This window comes from Alligator sinensis, unplaced genomic scaffold (genome assembly GCF_000455745.1).
Source record: "Alligator sinensis unplaced genomic scaffold, ASM45574v1 scaffold131_1, whole genome shotgun sequence".
Taxonomy (NCBI): Eukaryota; Metazoa; Chordata; order Crocodylia; family Alligatoridae; genus Alligator; species Alligator sinensis.
This window is the reverse complement of record NW_005841830.1, coordinates 5,449,169-5,471,309: the sequence shown is the minus strand read 5'-3', so window position 1 is coordinate 5,471,309 and position 22,141 is coordinate 5,449,169. Positions and strand designations below refer to the sequence as shown.

General features: G+C 41.6%; 1 protein-coding gene across 1 annotated transcript; it reads right to left on the bottom strand.

Annotated features, from left to right (window-relative positions):
- Window positions 1–16,489: 16,489 nt before the first annotated feature.
- LOC102374773 lies at window positions 16,490–21,351 on the bottom strand. Its single transcript, XM_006014756.3, has 5 exons — window positions 21,326–21,351; window positions 20,810–20,923; window positions 19,786–20,028; window positions 18,954–19,289; window positions 16,490–16,932 (listed from the first exon to the last, which is right to left on the bottom strand). The coding sequence occupies exons 2-5, from the start codon at window positions 20,855–20,857 to the stop codon at window positions 16,723–16,725; spliced, it is 837 nt and encodes a 278-aa protein (XP_006014818.1). The 5' UTR covers window positions 20,858–20,923; window positions 21,326–21,351; the 3' UTR covers window positions 16,490–16,722.
- Window positions 21,352–22,141: the final 790 nt, after the last annotated feature.

Here is a 22,141-nt window from a genome sequence, read left to right as displayed (position 1 = left end):
ACATGCAGCTTTCAGGCACCTGCGGTTTTGTTTAGCTCAGATATGCCTCAGTTTCCATCAGCAGATTATTATCTGAAAGAGCAAATTTACTCAGAGCTCAATCAGACTGTGGAGCATCTCCCAAACCTGAAGGGGTTGGGAGACCATGGCATATGCTTCTCTTTGCATTGTCACCTCTGCTAGAGGGATGGGGTTATGGTTGGACCTACTTCTTTCCTAGCCACCCTTCGAGCCTCGTGCTCTCTTCCAGAAACTGGAAGGACTGCAAGTATAATCAGAAGGGTGCTGCAACGAATTAGGAAGCTGCTCCTCTTCTATTCCTGCTTTGAACCCCTAAGTTTTCCCTTGAAGAAAAGAAGATATGATCAGAGAAACCCTATTACTTTTTAGAAATGTTCCTTTTAATGTGCTAATGGCTTGTCACTGCTAGAGGAAACTCTATCCAGTTATTCTCATCAAATGTAAACTGGAGCCTGGACTGACAAGTAAAGGACTGTATCTTTAACTGTAGCCACAAACTGCAAGAAGACAGGCCAGAATGGATTAAGGTCTAATAATGATGTACCTGAGCAGTTAGTTACATATGCTGATACTAGCATGAGGCCATGAGCCAACTATCATTAATCTTCCAGGCATGTCAGATTGCTGTGACAACCTGTCATGTCTCATTGCTTCATTAATGCACTTCTGATGAAGGCAGTGCGGTCACTGGCACAAAATTAGCAGAGAGCAGAAGGTATGATTTTCCACATGTATATCAAGGAGGAAAGAAATATTTCATTATTATTATTATATAGCTAGATATTTGTAGGGGACCCAAACCCTGTGCAGCAGTAACTGTCTTTATGTTGGAACTAATCCAAAGCTCATTTAAGTCAGTGGAAAGATTCCCATTGATTTCTATGGGTTTTAGGTCAGACCCCTTATGAACTTGTAATTGGCAATTACATTATTGCAAATGAGAAACTCATTTCCTCCCACCCATTCCTTAAACTAAATTAGTTGTTTCCCAACCCAGGAGAAACCTGCAATGAACAAACCCAGATATTTGTATGGCTAATGAGGTCTGTCTTTGAATCTTCAAGAGTAGTATATAATTATATTTAATATAATTTATTTGTCATTAGAGAAGTTTTGTTTCAACAGCTTTGCAACACAGACCAAAGAAAATAAGACTCTGGGTCTGTTTCAAAACTTGTGTGTTTGTATAACGTGTAACATTCCATAGCTTGCCTTGCTTTGCTTGTCTATCAGTAACTTTTTTCCAAACGGAAAATTTTGCCTTTTGTGACTAATTTCTTCTGTACCACATGGTTCTGATGTTTACAATTTTTCATTTGGACTACCTGTTGGGTCCAGGTCTTTTTTTTTTTTTTTTTTTTTTTTTTTAAGTGAGAGACAGTGTCATGTAACTGAGACCTCAATCCTTCGATAAGCGACTGATTTTTTTGTTTGTTCCGTGTTTGTACAGCAAAGACAACTGGTCTGTAGTCCATGACTAGGGCTCCCAGATGATGACTAATATAAATAATTACATTTAGTTGAAAAAAGGAAGATTAAAAATAAGGATATAAATATTTTCATGGTTGTCAAAAATGCCAGTGAAAACAAATCTGTCTGCATTTAAATATCACCTGTCAGAGTTTACAATCCAAACACTGTGCTTCTACCAAAGAAGGTAAAACTATTTTTACTGGTCCAAGGAAAGTCATGAGCAAAACGCAAACGCTCCAAAATGTTTGATTCTTTTTAACTTCTCAGTGTTAACAAAGGTTTCTAATAGAAGAGATTAATTTTCCCTGTCAAATACCCAGGAAGAACCTTCAGCAAGAACTGGGATATTTGCCACTTCCCAGGATCAGAGCTGTCATGAGAAGCTGCAATATCCTAAGCCAAAGACTTGGGGAGGGAATGGGAAAAGAGAGGAGAAGTAAAGTGAGAGTTGCATCATTTCGCAAGCATTTTAGATCATTTATCAAATTTCATGTTTCCATTTCTGTGTTTATACCCTTGTCTCTTAAATGAGAAAACCATTCAGAAGCCAGGATTGCACTAAAAGACTTTGATAATGATGCTAGCTGAGTAATGTAATCAACCTAGTGATAATTAAGTGTATGGAATATATATATTTGTTATTTTAATGGATTATTTAACAACAGAACATATCTGCAATCAGTCCTTGGGTTGATGGCTTTCCTGTGGGCCAACCCCTAATGTGAAGTCTCCCCAAAGTAGATCATTTTGGTACTGAATAGTGTGTGTCATGCCAAAGTAACTTAAAAAAACCCAAAAACAACAACAACAACAACAAAAAAAATCAGCAGTGACATCAGTGTTAGATTCAAACTGTACTTTAGTGATCCATTTAAATAAAAAGGAAAAAACAAAAACCTGGAAGTCTGACAGACACTAATTACTTTTTTTGACAAGCCAAAACATAGAAAGTCTGTTTTTAAGACATCTGGTTTGGGGAATCAAACAAACATACAGATTTATTATGCCATTGACATTTGGGTGGGAAAAAGGCCACTGCAAAAGAGAAACAACACTGTAAGCTCTTCTGCTCTGTTAAAAGCCCTTTCTATCAGCAACACACTGGCTTGAATTCTCATTCACTAAAGTTCTTTTATGTCATCCGGACAATATAAAAGAGGCTGACAGTGAGTGCTAACAACCAACACAGGCCTCTTGTACACTACCGGAGCAGTGGAAATGAGAATCAGGCCCAATATATTTTTACACTAGTACACATCTCAGTTTCCTATGCAGTTTAGTTGAGCAAACACCTACTCTGTTTTCAGGAGGGTGCTCCTTGTAAGCTAGCTGACCCCAGCTCCAAGCTATTAAAACCTTTGTACAGGATGAAGTAGAGTCAGTTTGTACCTTAGAAAGCTGTACAAGGAAGAGACCTAGCACAGGTACATCTCCTCTCCCCAATGAGAAGAGAGAATTTCTTGCCTCTTCAGCACAACTGGAACTGAACGAGAATGCTAGACCAGTGCCAAGTGAAGATACAGGGACAAAATACACACCATCTCCCACACCAGCCTGACAGATTATGGGCTTTATCCCACGAAGGGCTCAAAGAATGGTGGAGTGTCCTCACCTCTTCCTGAACAATTAGGACAAGTGTCATAAAGGGACTCAGTATGGGATGCTCACCCTTCCCGTGTCTGTATTTTAGGCACCTGGCTCTAGGAGTGGAATCCACAAGCCTGAGCTTGATGCCTAATTCTAACCATGTCCCAATTTAGGTGCCAAATCCTACCTGTAATGCCTCCAGGACTTGCTTGATGTCTTGCAGGATCAAGTCCCAGGCCGGAAAGGTAATGCAAACTGGAAAGTCTACGGAGCTGAACCCTCCTTTAAGGAGCATATGAAGCACAACTTCATGGGTACCACATTGGTAAGAAGAGGGTGCCATGGATTCAGCACCAAGACAGAGATTGTCCTTGACTTGTGTAGAGCCCTTACAACCCAATGAATGTAAAGGCTGGAAGTTAACAAGAATTCTGTGGGTAAGAGGAGTGCAGAATCAGGGCCTTGTAACTGTCTTTGAAGAGATCATGAGGTTATAATACACAGTTGCAGAGGTGAAACATTTAGGGCACAAGTTCTAGTAGTTTCTGTTTATACAGGTTAGGTTTAAAACAAACGCATGAAAACAGTAACTAAAACCAATTCCTTTGTGTGTGGGAATCTGCTCCAGTCTGACTCAAAGGTCATTTAAAATCTGTATGCATTTACAGTACTACACAAATATTTGCCAAACACACAGGCTGCTGCTGGTCTTCTTTGAAAGATAAAGGTTATGACAAAAAAGAAAAAAAAAAAAAAAACCTCAAAAAACCCAACCCACAAGTGAACCAGTCTTAAAGAAAAATCTGCCTGCAAGAGAACAACAGATTCCTGCTAGCAAACGCTGCCACCTTTTGGACAATCGTGTAGAGTACTGTTGCCACCTCATTTGCTTCTCTTGTAAGTTTGCTATCTTGGTTTTATATTTGCCTTGCAAATCACCTGCTCACTTAGAACTCTGCTCTTCTCTGTCTAGTTCCTGTAAGGGGAGAAAGGGTGTTTGCAAGAGCATCCCTCAACTGATCTCATCTTTTTGCCAGCACAGAGGTGGATTCAATGCCCGAACAGGAAGCAACAGTTACACACTTTAGTGGAAGAGAAGACAGAAATAATGTTCAAGGTGACTTGTGAGGAAGAATCAAGATGGGATAGGATTGACTGGATCTTCAAAAGAACTTAAGTGCCTTCCTAACATCAAAGTAAGTCACAGAAGTACCTGGAGTGCTGTGCACTTTTGCCAACCTGCCCAGATGCATTAAAGTAGGAGCTGAGAACCTTAGAAAATCTGGCTTCAATGCTGAGGATGGTCTTCTGTCTTTTCTATCTATTTTTCCTTATTAAAAAAAACAAACAATGAAGGTTTAGGTTTGAACACAAGATTTCCTCAAGACTGAAGCTATTAAAGATGGGAAAAGGCTTCTGCTTCATCTCTGCTACAACCTCCTAGCCTCTGGCTCTGCATCCAACAACTGATAGGAAGTTGCTGAATGTTATAGACTATGGGTCATTTAACAGCAGGGATAATGGTTCTCTCCGATTTAAAAAAATCCCCAATTTTCTGTTAAAAAAAAAAAGTAACCCCAAATCCATATTTTTCTGTCATTTAAATGAAACGCCACTAATATATAGGTATACATAGAGTGGTGTTTCATTTTAATCATGGAAAAATGTGGATTTGGAGTTTTTTTTTTTTTAACCAAACATTGTGGGGGGGAGGGGCTGGTTAAAACCAGGATCACTGTTGATCAGTTGGTCATTTCATACAGGTGGAACTGCAAATTCACCCCTCCTCACAATTTCAGAACAATCTTGAAATCCAAGATCCAAACCTTTTCTGACAGTTCTTGTTTGGATCCATGGCATAAGAAGCCACTGTTACAGTTCCAATGCAAGTAAACAGTCAGTAGGACAACCAAGCTTGGAAAATTGTCACTTATCGAAGGGTTGGAGTCTCAATTATATGACACTGTCTCTTTAAAAAAGAAAAAAAAAAGCTTGTAGGAGTCCCCTCCCCGATACAGGGCTTATCAGATAGTGTAGTGACATATTAAAGTTAGTATGTGCCTGAATGTATTACCATGATATGATCTTGAAATGATCCTCACCTGAAAGTGAACACCACCACAGTGGCAAGGAGTATCTCTAGATCATGGTAAGTAATACGTGTTGAGCAAGTGCCTGACTGCTCCACAGAGATAAAAGAAATGGTCTTCACTGGGTCTGGTGTGGTGGGGCTGGGATCAACAAACAGCTGTTTGTCAGTCCTGGCCCCCATAGTGCACTGGAGTCTTGAACTGGCTGGGGGCGGGGGAGCTAGGACAGACAAACAGTTATTTGTTGGTTCCAGCCCTCCCACTGCGCTGGAATCTTCCCAGGAAGCTTCCAGAGGTGTTAGCTTCTCTGACATCTTATATTTAGATCGCTGTAAGCATTATCTTGTGGCTGTCTGTGTGCATGTTTGCTCTTCCCGGAACAGTGAATCTTTTCTTTAGCATGGATGGACTCTTCATAGCCATTCTTCGCAGGAACCACAGTAGCAGGCTAACAGCAGATACCAATATGTCCAGTTGAAGGATGCCACTTAGAAAACTGAATGGTTAAAGACTTCCTCATGAGGTCAAAAGGCTATGTCATGAGGCCAAAAGACTATTGCCAAACTAAGACCAAGCTGGGGTGATCCTGAGCCACTGCAATCCCTATTGCCAAAAGCAGATGGGCCTAATAACATTAAGTATCCAAAGACCACAAAGAAATCAGTGAGATCTGAGCACCTTTATTCCATGGGCTGGGATTTCCAAAAGAGCCTATGTGCCTTTTGGCATACACCTATTAAAATGTTTGCTATTCTCTGCCTGATTGCTACACATGGCTGGCCATCAGTTTACTGTGATTTCTCATGGATGTCTCACTGGAACCAGCAGACTCATGGACCAGGGTGAGTGCTGAAGCATTTATTTGCTATAAAGACCCTTAATATTTTTAAAAATTGCCTAAAACCCAAGACCCAGGTTTAAAAACCTATTATTATCAAGAAAGTAGAGGAAAATATGAAAAATATGTATGACCCCAGTGCAGCGATTAAAAAAATCCAAGGGGGGGCAGCCTTGGACAAGAAGTGTTTGTAATGAACTCTGCCTCAGTTTTTTCTGGCATATTCCCCTCACTTCCCCCTCCCCTTTCATGTATTTGAATAAATCTTGAAAGCCAAGTAGCACCTTTCATCAATGAATCCCAGCATAGTTTGTTAATTATAACCATGCTTAGGAGGCAGGAAAGTACAACCCACATTTACAAATGACAATCCATGAAGCCAGAGGTCATTATACCAGGCCACATAACCCCTCCAAAACATTTAAGCACATGCTTAACTTTAAGTGTACAAGCAGTCCCACTGAAGTTGATGGGCTTATTCTTAAAAAGTGCTTTAAAGACAAGTCACTTGGGTTCTGAAAGGCCAAAAGACAGAGAACGGATAAAGAAAATTGTTACTTTTCTAATTATATTTCAGAAAGACTAACTTTCTTTCTTACTTCTAAGCCAGGCTTACTGTATCAATGCTCATTTTCATTTTCCCTCTGAGCACATGCCCTTCTGTGTAAGAACCAAGAAGGTTAAAACCATATTGTTTCCCAGCCCCCTCACATTGTTCACCAAAAGTCTGTATTTTCCCATCTTCAAATTTCTCCCCAAGACCCACAGACTTAATGGAAACCATAGCTGATATTCAAGCCAAAGGTCACCTACTCTCCTTTAGCCAGTTAGTGAGTCAGCTAATTACTAGAAAGTAGCATAATCTCACACTAATTCATACATTCCAAACCTCCAAGTCAACATTTTAATAAGAGGCTTTCAGACCATATCCAGAATGCTAATTAGCATAAAAAAATTGTTTGGGAAATCCCACAAGCAACTTTGGTCATAATCACGCCTTAGCCATGCTGGGCCAAGACAGCCTAAGTGGAGCTGTGAATACCAAAGTGCTGAGTGTGATACTGAGAATAATGCCAGAGAACAGATACAGATGCAGTGATGTTTTGTCAGAGTCACCAAGAATTGAAAAAACACACTGAAGAAAACACAGAGCTCTCTATCAACACTTGAGCAGTGAACATAAAACAAGGAGCGATGGTATTATTTCAGACAAACCTGTTAGCAAAGATGAAGTAGAAAAATGTGCAAGATGATGTTTTTTTTCTGCGTGGGAGAACATTTATAATCTTTGAATTCTCCTTTGCCTGAAGAAGGGTGGGGTTTTTTTGTTTGTTTTTTGCAACTATTTTAGTTGGTCTAATAAAAGATATTGCCTCTACCCCAAGAGTTTGGTCTGCCTATGCCTTTAGACCAACATGACTACAATCAATATCCCTGAAACATGGAAGATACCATCATTACTTAGCCGTTTTGAAATGAAAACTTCACAATGAGGAATTATTACCTTTCCCCATTTCAAAATATGCCCCCATGGGTGTCTGGTGCCTCTTGAGTCAGGTGGGGCATGTGCCCCCCCCCACCAGTCAGCAACCGAGGGAGGGTGGGGGAAGTCCCCTGGCAGCCAATCCTGCCGGCCACAGGGGCACCAATCTTATTCACTGTAAAAGCAGCTGCGCCACTTCCGGAGCATATGCTGGTAGCCCTGCTCCCCAGCTGGCATTCGCAGGGAGGGCACTGGTGCTCCCACCTGCCCACCTGCTCACTGGCTACACAGGGAGTGCAGCCTGACAGAGGGTGCACCGGCACTCTCAGGGGGTGCACGTGCACCCCCTATGCGTCACCCCTGTATGCCTCTCTGGTAGGGACTGTTTTCCCTGAGAGGGGCATGATGGCAAGAAAATGGAGTTTAGAGGTTTCCTTTTTGGAACTGGCCTATAAAGTAGATATGCATTAGAGCAATGGTCCAGGGCAACAGCAAGAGTTAATTGATTCTAAAAGCCTGGTTTTTTTTACACAGTTTCTGACCCTTCAAGGCAGACAGGGACAGACACACAGGCTGGGAAATTGTAGGCATATACCACACTGTTCCATAACATGAGATAAGGTGGCACCAGGTCACAGTGCCCAACTGAGAGCCCTGGGATTTCTAGTTTCGGGGAACAGACCAAATTAGAAGGACACCAGGAAAGCCTAAATTAGGGTGTGTGCATATGATGGGTTTGTGAAACAAAGGAAGATGCTGACAGGACAGAACGTGACCAGCATGACAACCACAGAAAGACCAATCAGCCATGCCCACGGATTAAGAGTCATCAGGAAGGGAAAGAATACAAAAGAAGGGATTTTCAGAGCAACAAAGGGTCCCTGAGAGGGAAACCCAAGGCACCATGGACAGAGGGCATACCACCAGCCCATCTCATCCGCCCCACTGTGGGGATGGGGTGGATCTCAGCCCTCAACCTCCAGGCTGCCAACATGTGACATTCAAGAGAGAACCTCAGAGTGAAGCTTGCGTCTTGGCTAGATGTACCTTGACTCTGATGACAGTCCTGGAATTGGTAGATATAGAATTGCTTGTATTATTCTTACCTGCCATCACTATGTTTCAATAAAATTTGCCTATTGTCAAATGGAAAGGTCGTAGTTGGTCCGAGGGTTTGGGTCCACCCAAAACAAAGTATCTTGATCATAAACACAGGGCCAAGAGGGCAGGCATTGCCCCTGATCCCAGGGGATATCTTCTTTTTCTTTACTGGGTCAGTCCAACACATATCTGCTTGCTCTTTATTAAGTTACATCACTGGCACAAATAAACCTAAAAGCCTAAATATTTTAGCAATAAAAGTCGTACAGCCTAAACTTGAGGCAACATCTCACTGCCAACCACATAATTTTCATTCCACTAAAAATGTTTTAAAAACTGAATATAAAAAGAAACCCTCAAAAGACCACACAAGAATAAGACCCTCTTATGTGCAATCCTCTGATGAGGATGCATGTTTACTTCATCAAAAACCAGTGGGAACATGAAACTTTGCTAGTCTAATGGAGGACACTTCAGATGCTTTGGGTAACTAATGCATACACTTACAGGTGATACACAGCAGAGAGCAGAATTGTTACACTCACTAAGGGTAGAATTTGGGCTGGTGGACACAAAGCTAAAGCAATCTCTTTACAATCAAGCCAAAAGATGAACTTCTTGCTTTTGATACAGTGCACAAAGGCCAGTCCTAAGCCCATCTGTGCTCCTGGAGAACTAATATTTGTAGTTACCTCCCTATTAGGAATGCAGGACTCCAGGTCACATTGTGCAAAAGGCCAGGGTAACTTTACTCAAATGTGTAATCTCCTTGATTTTAATGGAATTAGTGAATAATGTTACTTGTGTCACAGACAACTCTGAAAGTCACAGACAACTTTGAAAATCAGGACATTTGAGACAACCACGGTTCATTTCAGTTCACAAAATTGATCAAATGTTGTTCCAGGCTGTTTACAGGATGTCCTGTCTTTAACTCCTCATTTGAAACATGAGTCATCCTACTCTTTTTGTGAATAGTGACAATAAATTGGCTTTCCACCCCCCTAGAAACCAGGCTCTTAACAAAAACAGAAGCGCTTTTATAATGCAGTACAACTTGGGGCAATTTGTTTTATTAGGTCACCTTTGTCTAAAATGCTGCATTAACAGAGTGTGGTATGACTGTCTGGTGGTTTACAGCTGTGGTTGTTTATGTAAAAATGAAGTTTGTTTCTGCTTATGCTGCAGTAAGACTGAAACAAACACTTTCTACAGACTTGTGAAGTGCATAGTTTTGATACCTTGGATGTTCTCTACAAATCAGAGTGGCTGACACACTTGATTCCAGTAAAGCAGTAGAAAGACTCCCATGGACTTCAGCTGAAACTGGAGCTGATAATGGGAAAGAGGTTATAAACAAATTATGGAAGAAGGAGTTCAATCAACTTTTTCCAAACCCCCCCCACCAACCCCAATGCTTAGCGTGAGAAAGAATTAGAGGAATTTCTAGCTAAAAAGAAAGTATTTTTTCTTCTACTAATTAGCCTATCCAAAAAAATTATTCACTTTTGCCCATAGTCAATATTTTACAGTATTTTTCCAGAAAAACCCTCCATACCAAAAGAATGATCTTAGCAGAATTATTACCAAAGAGGGTTTTTCTGAGGAAAGGGTAAAACCTTTAGTTTTTAAACACTCATCTGTATCAAAGCTTACCAGCTCAAAAATAGTAATTCCCAGACATTTCCACAGTTTAATTTTCATCATTTATTATTTTAACAGTAATTTTTTTCACATACGTTTTGTAAAAGAGGAAAGACATAATTCTGATTGGGATTTAAAATCAAATGACACTGTCCCAAATTCATTCTTGGGTTCACCACTCATGCTGATAAATTATGCCCACATAGAAGCGTGTATGCAGGATCAGGCTCTAATCCAGCAGCAAGGCCAGGGATCATCCATTTGCAGACAGTGAAAGATGTTCTGCCAGGCCTATCCTGCTAAGGGGAGCAGGAAGATGTCCATGGTGTGGGGCGTGCATATGAACTGAGAATAGCTCTTGTGACTTTAGTTGCAGAAGTGCAAACAAGAGTAGGATCTGGTTCCATACAAACCACAAGTCATGCTAATGTCTGCTCCACAAGCCTGAAGCGAGCAGACGATCTCTAGAAAAATAATTCTACAAACACAGTTGTATTCCTTTCATAAATTCAAAAAGCTTAAGAAGAAAAGAGTTTATGGGAGATTTGCAGCTTGGCTACACACAGCTGCTAAAGGGTATAGCTGCTGGCCTTTGAACTTGTTCATGCCCCTAGATAAAACATCCAATCAGGCTAATAAGAGTAATACCTTTAGAACTTCCTACATTAAAGAGTGAAAAAGCACTTTATCATTTCCTTCAAGAAAATAGCGTGTGATAAAATAGGAGAGAATAAGAACAAGGAGAGCAACTCTGCAGTGCAGAGAGATCAATACCACAAATGCCACTATCTAGCTTAGAATTGAGACACAATCAAGAAAACACCACACACAATAATCGTGACTAACCATTTTCCAGAGCCTACTACCCTGTAAATCTCCGATTCTAAACAGTGTGAATGGTAAAGTATTTCCTTCACAAAACAGTACTCTCTTACCTAGTCTCTACAGAATAAAGCATCCAGCTGAGACTGTGGGCCAGATGCAGCTACAATTAGAAGCCCTGGATAAACACTGAGTCCAGGTTCCTGAGCTAAAGTACTTCCCTTCCCCATCACCTTGTCTTCCCATATCAGGGTGAATCATATCACACTTACCTTTGCCTTTTGTTGAAGCCCCCAAAACAGTGATAGTTACAGGTGTGCCCCTTATTCTAGCAGAAAGGAAACTATTTTCCTTCAGCTCTTACTCTTTATTCAGTCCCATTAACAAGTTGCCTCTCCTCTGTCTTCTCCAAAAGAGGAGCTGCTGCTGTTGCTGCTCCTCAGGAAGGGGTGGAGCTTTTTGTCAGATATGTGATGCTATTATCAAATGCTGCAGACCTCTGGGATGTTCACTGGGGCAGCAGGTTATGCATGAACTTAGTGAGTTGAGCTATTGCTAGGTCTAGCAGAAGACTGCCCTCTTAATGCACATGGAATTGCCTGGTCAGAAAAAAGAAGCTGCTTAAAAAGACATTGTCAGATTAAAGTAATGGGGGGGTGTTCTGTTTTTATACATTCTTGGCTGTGTAGTAACATTTTAAATTATATTGAGCACAAGATTTTTTTTAATTGAATTTACTTTCTACTCTTAATTGTTTTCTATGGGCGCATCTACACACGCAATTAATGTGAAGCAGTCAGCTCTGGTGCAGTTTGCACCTGACTGTGTTGCTCCTGGGCATGCATCTGCACGTGCTCCCAGGATCGCAACATATTGAGCCAGGGTAGAGCAGCTCCAACTGGCAAGGGGTCCTGGGGTTCAGCCTTGGGCTGCTCCCCCTGGTTCAACATGCTGTGGAAGGGCTGACTGGGGCATGAGGATGCTTGAGTGCAGGGATAACTGGCAGGCAGCCCCTGCACTGAAGCACTCACATGCCCCAGCCAGCTGAGGCAATGGCTACAAGTGCACCGCTACAGAGTTTTTTACACTGCAGCAGGATAGTACTTGTATTTACAAGTGCTGTCCTACTGCAGTGTAAATTAGTTTACTCCAGCCTAATAGCAGTGCACACAGAGATGTTGAGATGTTTATTACACAGCTAATTAGTCTACTCCACAGTAAACATCTTGTGTAGACGCATCCTACATGCCCTATGTCTGGCACCATGAAAGCTGATAGTTTCACTTTTGGTTTGAGCCATTTTATGTTTACTGCTACTGGCTGTTTGTAGCTAATTCTCTTCCCTCTCCCTCCAAAAAAATCCTCTGAAATTAACTGGGGGAAAGCCACACTTTGATTAAACTTGGTAAAACCTTGTATTCACAAAAGTTCATTTCAATTCAACATGTACTTCATATGGGTCTGGGTTCATTGCCAAGGTAGAGACAAATTCCTACAAAGTTCTCAGACATGCAGCTGGACTTTCTGCATAAGGAAGAAGTTCACCTTTAATTAAAAACAAACAAGCAAACCTTTCCAGACTGCTGCTTTGCAAAGAAATTCAACATCAATGTATTTCTAGAGCAGAATGGATTGAGCAGTTGGGATTTTTTAGTATAGTAGGAAGCTTAGAGGGGTCTACAGATCCCTCCTGGCCCCACAGACATGCAGAATTACACATGCACCTTAATTCATACTCAGGCATGTAAATTAGGTCATTTCATTCAGCATCACTGTACCACTTGGGTCTAAAATAATAATTAAATAGCAAATAATATCAATAGCCCACTGCAGCCTACTCCTGTCTGGCTTCCTGGCACAGATCTAAAGAAATAGCATGCACATTTGATAGGAGTCCAAACTTTCCCAGTTCAAGCCTGGAACTTTGGCCCATTAGGAAGTCAGGAAGCAGCTGCCAGATCTGAATCCAAATACAGATCTAAGCTTCCCCTAAAATTAGGGGGCTGTTCAGATCTGGGGTTTTGCTTCTAGCCATTTAGATCAGTGGTGTTCATTCTCCAGTCCGCAGACCAGATCTGACTCACAGAACCATGTTATCTGGCCTGCAGGGCTCCCCACAGGTCTGCAAATTTGATGGCTGGGGGAACAGTGGCAATTAATGCTGCCAGATTTCCAAGACCCAGGGGCAAATGACATAATCCTGTATGCCATATAGACCCAGCATGTGGGGCAAGAGTGGCAGGCCCAATCCAGCATATGCAGAGTCAAGGCAGCAGGCCCGACCCAACACTCACAGGGCCAGGACACAGGGCCAGTGCAGCAGGCCCAATCTGGCACGTTAGTGCCAAGTTAGTGGGCCCAATCCAATGTATGTGGGCCAGGGCTGAGAGCCTGATTTGAGGTACACAGGGCCAGGGTGGCAGCCCTGAACTGGCACATGCAGGTCTGGGGCAGCATTCAGGCTCTGGGCTAGGGCCATGTCCTGGATGGTGCCTGCATGCTGACCTCCACAATAATTGGGGCCCAAAGACTGATCCTGTGCACTAGATCTGGCCTTTGGACTGACCCCTGCCCCACTCAGAGCTAGGGAGGCCATCAGATTAGAGGACATCCCGGTTTTCTGCTACTCTGTTCTCTGCCCTCTATTGATACAAAACTCAATGCCTTTATGTCCTCTATTTTTCTCTTCGATAGCAAAATAGAGGACATAAAGGCGTCCAGTTTTGTATCAATAGAGGACAGAGGACAACCAGACTGTCTTCTATGATGGCCACCCTACTCAGAGCCAACAGCCCATAGTGGTTGGGCACCACTGTATTAGATGCATTCACTCCATTAAACTATGTGGTATGTAAGTAGTTCCCTTGTGACATCTTTTTGTGTTAGTGTCCTCCCTATGAAAGTTTTCTTTTTAATTTTCTTTCCTGTTTCTTCTCATGTTTTTCAACTGATCACAAAAGAGTGAAATCTCCCATCAGAGAAAACCAGCCATGGTTCTTTCAGCTCAGGTAGGATTTGGGATTTTCATTAAATAGTCTTTTGGATTTAGAGCTGTGGATCTAGCCATTGAGAGGCTTAGACAGGAAGTTCTGTGAAACTTGGTCCTGTGTGTCAAAGAATATTTTCCTGATTTCAGTACCAACCTCAAGCATTCAGAACCAAAGAGTCTGACCCCATAACTCCTGAAAGCCATGAAATGATTATACAGCATTCAGCTGGGGCTCCTCTTATTGACTTTCCAATTTCAGAGTCTTCAGGGTACAGTCCCTTTGTGTTTCCAAGATTTTTGCTGAAACCAAAATACATTTTTGTGTCCTTTTTTCTTAAGACACATACAAACTGTCTCATACAGTCCTGAGTCATAAGAAGTGTATGTCTGTACACCCCTTTGGGTCCATTACACTTTTAGCCGTGGGCACTCCCAAGTAGTAGAGAGAGGTCATTAAAGATTTATATTCATGTTTGTGTGAATAAATATGAACCTCATAATTCACATCTTACTGGGAGAGTATAATCTTTATCAGCCATTCAGATCCCACTGTCAGTCTTAAAACAGCTTCTAACTATCACAGATACACCTATATACACAGGTCTCCAGGTACACTTCACTCAGTTTCTCTATATTGGTACTGACAGAAATGCCAGCCTTGGTCCACAAGGCTCACCAGTTGGCTGGATTTTTCGTGTGTGATACCCCACCTGCATGAAATATAATAAAATCCCAGTTAGAAAAACAGCATGGACTAAAACTGGTTCCTCCTGGCCAATGCAGAACCCGTTCACTGGAGGAGGTATCTTAAGCAGCACCTTCCCCATTCTGGTAAGTATGCCAAACATTTGCCCATGTAGTTCAGACATCAGTAATTGCTACATTTGAGAGGAACCATAAAGTATAGACAGTGAGCATGCACAGGTCACTCTACTGGAGTTGGCATGAGTTGACAGTCATTTACCTTGGGAGAAGTGAAACTCTTAGTTGTAAACAAAATTTTGCTTTATTTAGCCCATGTAAACAAACACTCATGTGTAGGTTGTATCTATAGCACACAACCACAGTGTACCTGCCCTGTCAATCTTCTTTTCAGGAAGATTATGCCACAGATCATAAGGTTTTCTGTGAATAGACAACCTTTTGGATACTCTTCTGATCTTACACTATTTCTAAAATATAGGACATGTGGATCTAGCTGCAGGATGACTTTGGCAAACTTCACTTATGCTGCATTTGACCAGTAAACTACCTGATATTTAGACATGGCTCTGAGATACTCTTGTATCTATGGCCTTGGTGCAAAGAATCTTCCCCTAGCTGTCGTGGATGGCATGGTTTCTGTAAGCATTCTGCCATTTGAATGTGCACAGAATATCATCCTAACCGGGACAGAGCATATCAGAAACACATTTGAAGTAAGGTGAAATTATACCCATATCATCTGCTAGACCAGTGGTTCTCAACCTTTTAAGACTCAAGGCACCCCTCCTAAGACTCAAGGCATGCCTCAAAAAAATGCCAGCTTTTACCTTTCATTCATTTTTTACTATGAAAAAATAATAAAATAATTCTTCTGCTGTGAAGAACTCAGGAAGACCACACCAAGTCAGAATGTTTTTGACGCTATAGATTTCTGTTTGAAATCTCTGGGTTTGTCTTGTGAATTATGCATAGGTGTTTGCACACCTACCAGTGATAATATTATGCGGCATCTTATGGCACCCTTATAGGCATCTCATAAACTCTGGTTGAAAATCACTGTGCTCAACCTTCGAGTTGGGCAGTTTTTTGAGCACCATCTTTGAGAAACCCAAGCACTTTTAGTTTCCATATTAGGTATACAATGTCACCTGGGAGAAGAACAAGGACACAGAATAATAAATACAATATGGCTAGGTGATTTATGCTTTAATTCTAATCATGTGGGTGATTTATGCTCTAATTCTAACATAGAGTGCTAGTGAGATTTTAGTTGCTCATTGCTAACATTCTATATGGCATATAGCTTCTACCTTTTCCAGGCACATAGCAAAAATGCTATATGACAGATGCAGTGGGAAAAGGATATAGCCATATTCTGCATGGATTCAATGTGTCTGACCTTGCTATTAGAATTATATCCTAAAACCCTTCTTATTAGTACTGGGACCTAAGCATTCATAAGACCTCAGCTGCAAGGAGAATGTCAGTTTTTGTTAGTGAAAATGTTCTATCCCATTCTCGAAAGAGCATGAAAGTCAAGACTGTGGCATACTGTAGGTAGGAACAAGTGAATCCTCTTGAAAACAAAACACCAAAAGTAAGTTGCCATGTGGTTCCCCATCCATGCAACCTCGCAGATATAGGGTCTGCAGCTATGTCCAAGAAGCTAAGCATATATGGAAAGACACATTCAAAATGGCTTTCTTATCACACACAATTTTATTAGTATTGGTGAATGTGACAGAATCATGCTGAACATGTTAACGAGAGAGCAAGGAATGTATGATATTCAGCAACAACTTTTGAAAGAGAGAATAAGTTACACTTGCACAAGTTACATCCTTTTTCATATAACAATAGTGGAAATGCTCAGTGTAGTTAGGAAAGAACAGCAGAGCTGCAAAGCAGGAAAAGTAAAGAGAAATGGGAATAGATCAGCATCTTTAGCTGTAGAGAATGTGCTCTTGCTTTAGGAACATTTTTTCTTATTTACGTAATCCAGAAAAATCTTCTTGAAAAAGAAATAGAGCACAATGGAAAAGCAGAAGATGTAATGCCTCATAACGAAATAGAAAGCCAGCTCCCTCGCTGTGTAAATGACGTGTATAAAGATGAAACAGTATAAAAACAAGGCATACTGGTTCTGCGGCCGGGGTAGACCATGGAGTCCTTGGCTAAACTGTGGAAAAGAAAGAGATACGTAATGTTCACCCACCCTCCGTTCAGATGCCTCTACTGGCTACACTTTGCCAGAGGCAGATCCAGGAGGTATGTAGTGGTGCAGCTGCACCCCCTGTTGATTCCTGCTCCGCCAAAACTTTTAAACTAACTGCCTGGGAGGACCAGTGACATTTCTATTCAGGCAGTGCTGAGACAATCAGTTGACTCCGTGGCTTATTATTATCTCTCTGATCCCTGCTACTCTCTCTCCATTGCACAGGTGTTAACAGCCCTCTGTCCTTTTTAACGGTCTTGATATTTCACTGTTTGGACTCTCTTTCTTCTGCTATTTTGCTGACTGTTAGCCATTCCTGGTAATGCCTCTATTCTATTTAATTGGCCCGCAGGCTGTTTTTAGCTGTATCTAAAAACCTTAATTCATGTGATAATATTAACTCAAGGTATTGAGATGACTGACAGTGAAGTATTGAAGGTACTATCAGGACCCTCAAGGAGGCTAGATTTTGTATTATGAATCTGAATAAGAAACATACTTTTAACTTTAATGAATATGGGGCTAATGACATAATATCGTTTTGAATATTTTGACTCTTTTTTCCCTAGTTTGTGGGGTTTTTTAAATTTAATATATGATATAGCAAATCAGTGCCCCTTGCAATAGTGTTCCCAGCTTATTAGTAAAGCTAGTTTCTCTTTAACTGGAGAAAAACATGTTGTGTTATATGTGATGAAGTACTGAACCATCTGTAACCCCTTTTTCAAAATCCTAGATCCACCATGCACCTAGTCCTTCATTTGTAAAATCTGGCCACCAGGGAGGTCTGAGTTTGCATTAGTTCATCTCTCTGGAGAGGCTCATTCATCTCCGAAGGTCTATTATACAGCCCAGTTATACAGCCTATTATACAGTTATTAGGTTGTAAATTAATAAAGGAGTTGGCAGTAGGCCTTTTTTAATCAAGCTCAGAGGAACTCCAGTCACTTATCCAAATCTACACTGGGACTGATTCTGATCTCTTTTACACTGGTTTCACCCCATTGGTTTCACTGGTGTTACACTGCTACCTACCACCAGTGTAAGTGAAATACCATCTAACCCAGAGGACTTATTTCTAAACTAAAGGTGCTATAGGCAACACTAACACCTCCTTCTTTGTATAGCACTTAGCATAATGCAGCCCTGATCCACAACAGAGGTTCCTAAAAGCTACTGAAGTATAAATAAATAACAATATAAAACAATATGAAACACATGCCTATCTGCTTTGTGCTAACCCACCATACCAGGCCTACAAGAAAAGCTAAGGATACAAGTGCCTCTTCCCATATCCAGGCACTGATTTTTCTCTTACATGCATCAGGGATAAAACTATTCAAGGTAAGAGAAGAATCAAGCCCAAGACAGCAAGAGTGATGAAGAACTCACCCATCTGATGTCTGAAAATGACACATCTGCTAACCCTACTGGCTTTTTCAGACTGGACATGTAATAGCAATGGATCAAATATTACAAATATTTGGACTTCAACAAAGCTAATTAGCAAGGGGTGTAGCCCATCCTCTGCAACATTTTTTCACAGCTCTTGGCTCTGATATATTTATGATGTGCAACTCAGGAAGTTTAGCAGAAGCCATTCCAGCACTATAACCTCTTTGACCAACTCTGTTGTAGAGGCAGATAACCATTCAATCCAGCCATAAGATCTGTTACATGGGTATAATCATCATTTAGAAAATAATCCTCTGGATAACTCTACCCTATAAACTTCATTCTTGAGTTAACAGTTTTGGTTTTACTGCAGTGATTGCTATCTTTGTGCTTAGATGGGAAACAGCTCTTCTATGAACAGTGGTATGAGCAGTGTGGACAATCATCTCATGTCTAATTTAAAAACAGATAAGTGTGTTCTTGCAAAATCAAAGAAAAGAGGGCTTATGGAAGTGTGGAAATAACAACATTAAATGTGTTGCCTGTTTTCCCCTCTGTCATACCCAAACCCGTTTTCCATCCCAGCTTACTGATCTCTGTGCCGTCTGCTGCTGTATCTGCTCCATTTTCTCCTCATGCTGCCTTTGCTTTTCATTATCTTCATATTCGTACTTCAGCCTGGTCATTGCAGAGTTCCACCTGATCTTCTCCAAATCAAGATCAACTGCTGTGACCTGCCCCGTGCATGGCTGTTCCAGCTCCTCCAGGTTGTTCATCTCATCCTCACTGCTGAATGCTTCTGGCTGCAAAGTATTACCTTCTCTCTTTGCCCTGGGCTCCAAATGTACTGCATGGCTCTTGCCATCCAGGCTCTCTGTCACATCATCTAGGATATGTGACAATGCTGGTGTATATCTGGGGACATCCTGACACAGATCGGAGAAAGAATAAATTGAGATTATGTTGACAGAAGAGCCCTAATCAGGCCTTGATAGGTTTTGATAGAGCTAAAAAATATGAAACACTAAAATACTGACTCACTAGTTCTGCAACCTCTACCAGCAAGTTGAGAAGGTCTTTCTTTGAACTGTTTAGGAATTTTTTGATTTTTTTTTGGACAGAAAATGGGATTTCTACAATTGAACATTTTCTGCAGCTTTCCCTCAGGAAAATTGAAACTAAGTGTTTCCTTTAGGATCCAGATGACCCACATCAAAACATATAGTTCACTGAACCAAAAAGAAGTATTTCATTTCAGATCAGACATTAACTTGTGTCCATCAGCGTTGCTGTGGTACCTTATGGGAGGTATAATTGTGTGCATCTCACACTCCCATTCTCCTCTGAAAACTGAGCCCCTTGGCTGGCCTACAGTTCTCCCTTGATGCCCCTACCTTTCATTCGGTGTTAATTTCCACTTACCATCAACACATGCTCTTGCTGCTTCTTGTTGTCTTTGAGCGGGGATATTTGCACAGTAAGTTCAAAGCCTGCCTGCATTTCTCTTAACTCTGCCCCAGCTACTTGGGAGGAATACTCTGAGCTCTCCAGATTACTGAGCTCCACATCAGCTTGGGTTTCCTCGTCCTTAATCTGCAGAGATTCTGTCTCAAAGTGGGAGACATCTGATGATGTCAAAGTATCTCCATCACTATCCTGCAAAGACTGGTGAAAAGCATAGATTTAGACTTCACAGACATTAGGGCTGGAAGGGACCTTGGAAGATCATTGAGTCCAGCCCTCTGCCCCAGGGACTGAAGAAAATGAGTTGTAAGTGTCCAAGTGACTGATTTCCAATTTATTAGGTACCTACACAGGCAGACAGATTTTCAAAAGCATGTGGGTGCCTAACTCCCATGGAAATCAAAAAGGCACTACTGAAAACCCTACTAGATGCCTAGCTGCCTAAATAGCTTTGAAAATCAGATCCAGATAACCTGAAGAGATGAGGTAGAAAATATGACTCCCATCCTGTTCTACTTGTGACCAGGGAAGCTAGCTAGGCACCGAGGGGGGGATATGCTGCACTTTCAGAGGGCATAGATTAGCAAGCATGCTTTATTGAGTTTGGGGAAGGATAGCTCTTATTTGCTGGGAGTATACCTCAACTGACCCTACAACCCTAGAATGGCGCATCTTCTCATTTTACTTAACATAGACAAACTGAGATGGCAAAGGCACCGTCTGTCACTAATCATGGATCAATAACGTCCTTTCAGCTGACTGGCACTAGCATTTGAACTGAGACAGTTCCATCTGCCTCTTATAAGAACCCCGCTTTTTATTTAGACATTTTATAAAGGAAGCATGAGTCCAAGGTAGCAATAACCTTAAAAAGAGGATTTACCGGTACATAGGTAGCAAAACTGTTTTCCTAACTCTCCTGAAATATGTTACTACCTGAAGCCAATGACAGAAGATGAAGATGATAAAGAAAATTGAATACCATTGCTGGCTCAGGTACAACAGTAGAGGAGGACAATAAGGTAGACATTGGTGTCACACGTAGTAGCCTACTTTATGCAAGTCCCCCATGCAGATAACTCAACACCAGCTGGCCCTGTTAAAATCAGAGAGATGCATGCTATTCAAACCCAAATCAAATTCATTTTCCAAACAATCATAATGATGTCATGCAATTCCATACTCTGCTGATATCATAATTGCACTATTGCTACAACATAGCTCATTCTGTCTGCCATTGAGTGTCTGAACTGTCACTTTCCAGGACCTGTTTTTTATCACTGATATAAACTCTTAGGTTTGGAAAGGTCCAGTGACCAGGGCAGTAGCCGGGGCTTGGGAAGCTCAGGTTCAATCCTTTCCCAGTCTTGGACATTCCTGGGAGACCTTGGGCAAATCACTTGGGGATCACTTGGGGATCACTTGGGTGATCAAAAGAAGGGCTTTATCAGCATACTGCCTATATTTTAGACACCTGGAATCCATAGCTCAGAGTTACCTTGGTTTCTCATACCAGTTCCCCATCAGGACATTTAGGTACCTCAGAAGTTCCAAAAATCCAAATGCTGAACAGGGAGACAGCTTGCAGGACACTTGGTTTCTAAGCCGTCTTCAACCTGAAGTTATTCAAACCCATAGTTTCTACAGAAGATTGTCTAAACCACCAGGCTACATGTTAAGCTTGGTGAGGACCCCATGCATCCATTCCTGTTGAAGCTGGCCAGAGCTGTTGTGTTTTGTGCTGAATCAAATGGTGGTGATGTGTATTAGGCAGGCCTCCAAGATGGGCTCCTCTGTACCAAATGAGCCTAGGGCAGGAGCTAGGTGTACAGCTGCTCAGACCAGGGCATTTCTGGGGATGTACAGAAGAAGTGCAGGGACCTGAGCAACTTGCTGGTCAAAAGGGAAGGAGCCTTGTGGCAGAGGCCGGTGTTAGGCAACTACTGGCAAGAGTTCTATTGGTCATCATTTGTTACTTAGGTATGTGATATCAACCAAGTCCCACTGCAGAGACATAAGTCCTTCTTTGGATCTGGCCCTTAGTCTTTTTTGTGTCTCAGTTCCTCATCTGTGTAACACAGATGACAACCCAGCTTTACTTCACAGACACCCTGTAACAAACAGAGGCCTTAAAGATTACAAGGTGCTCTGATCCTACAGTACCTAATGTAGTAAAATATCTTCTTGGTCCCAACAGAGAACCTGTGAAAAAAACCTATCACCTCTGGACTTGGTCTACTCTTAGTAGAATTCATAAGGCACCTACCTGCATGGTACCTATCAATGATGGCTTATGCCATGTAAAGAAACATAG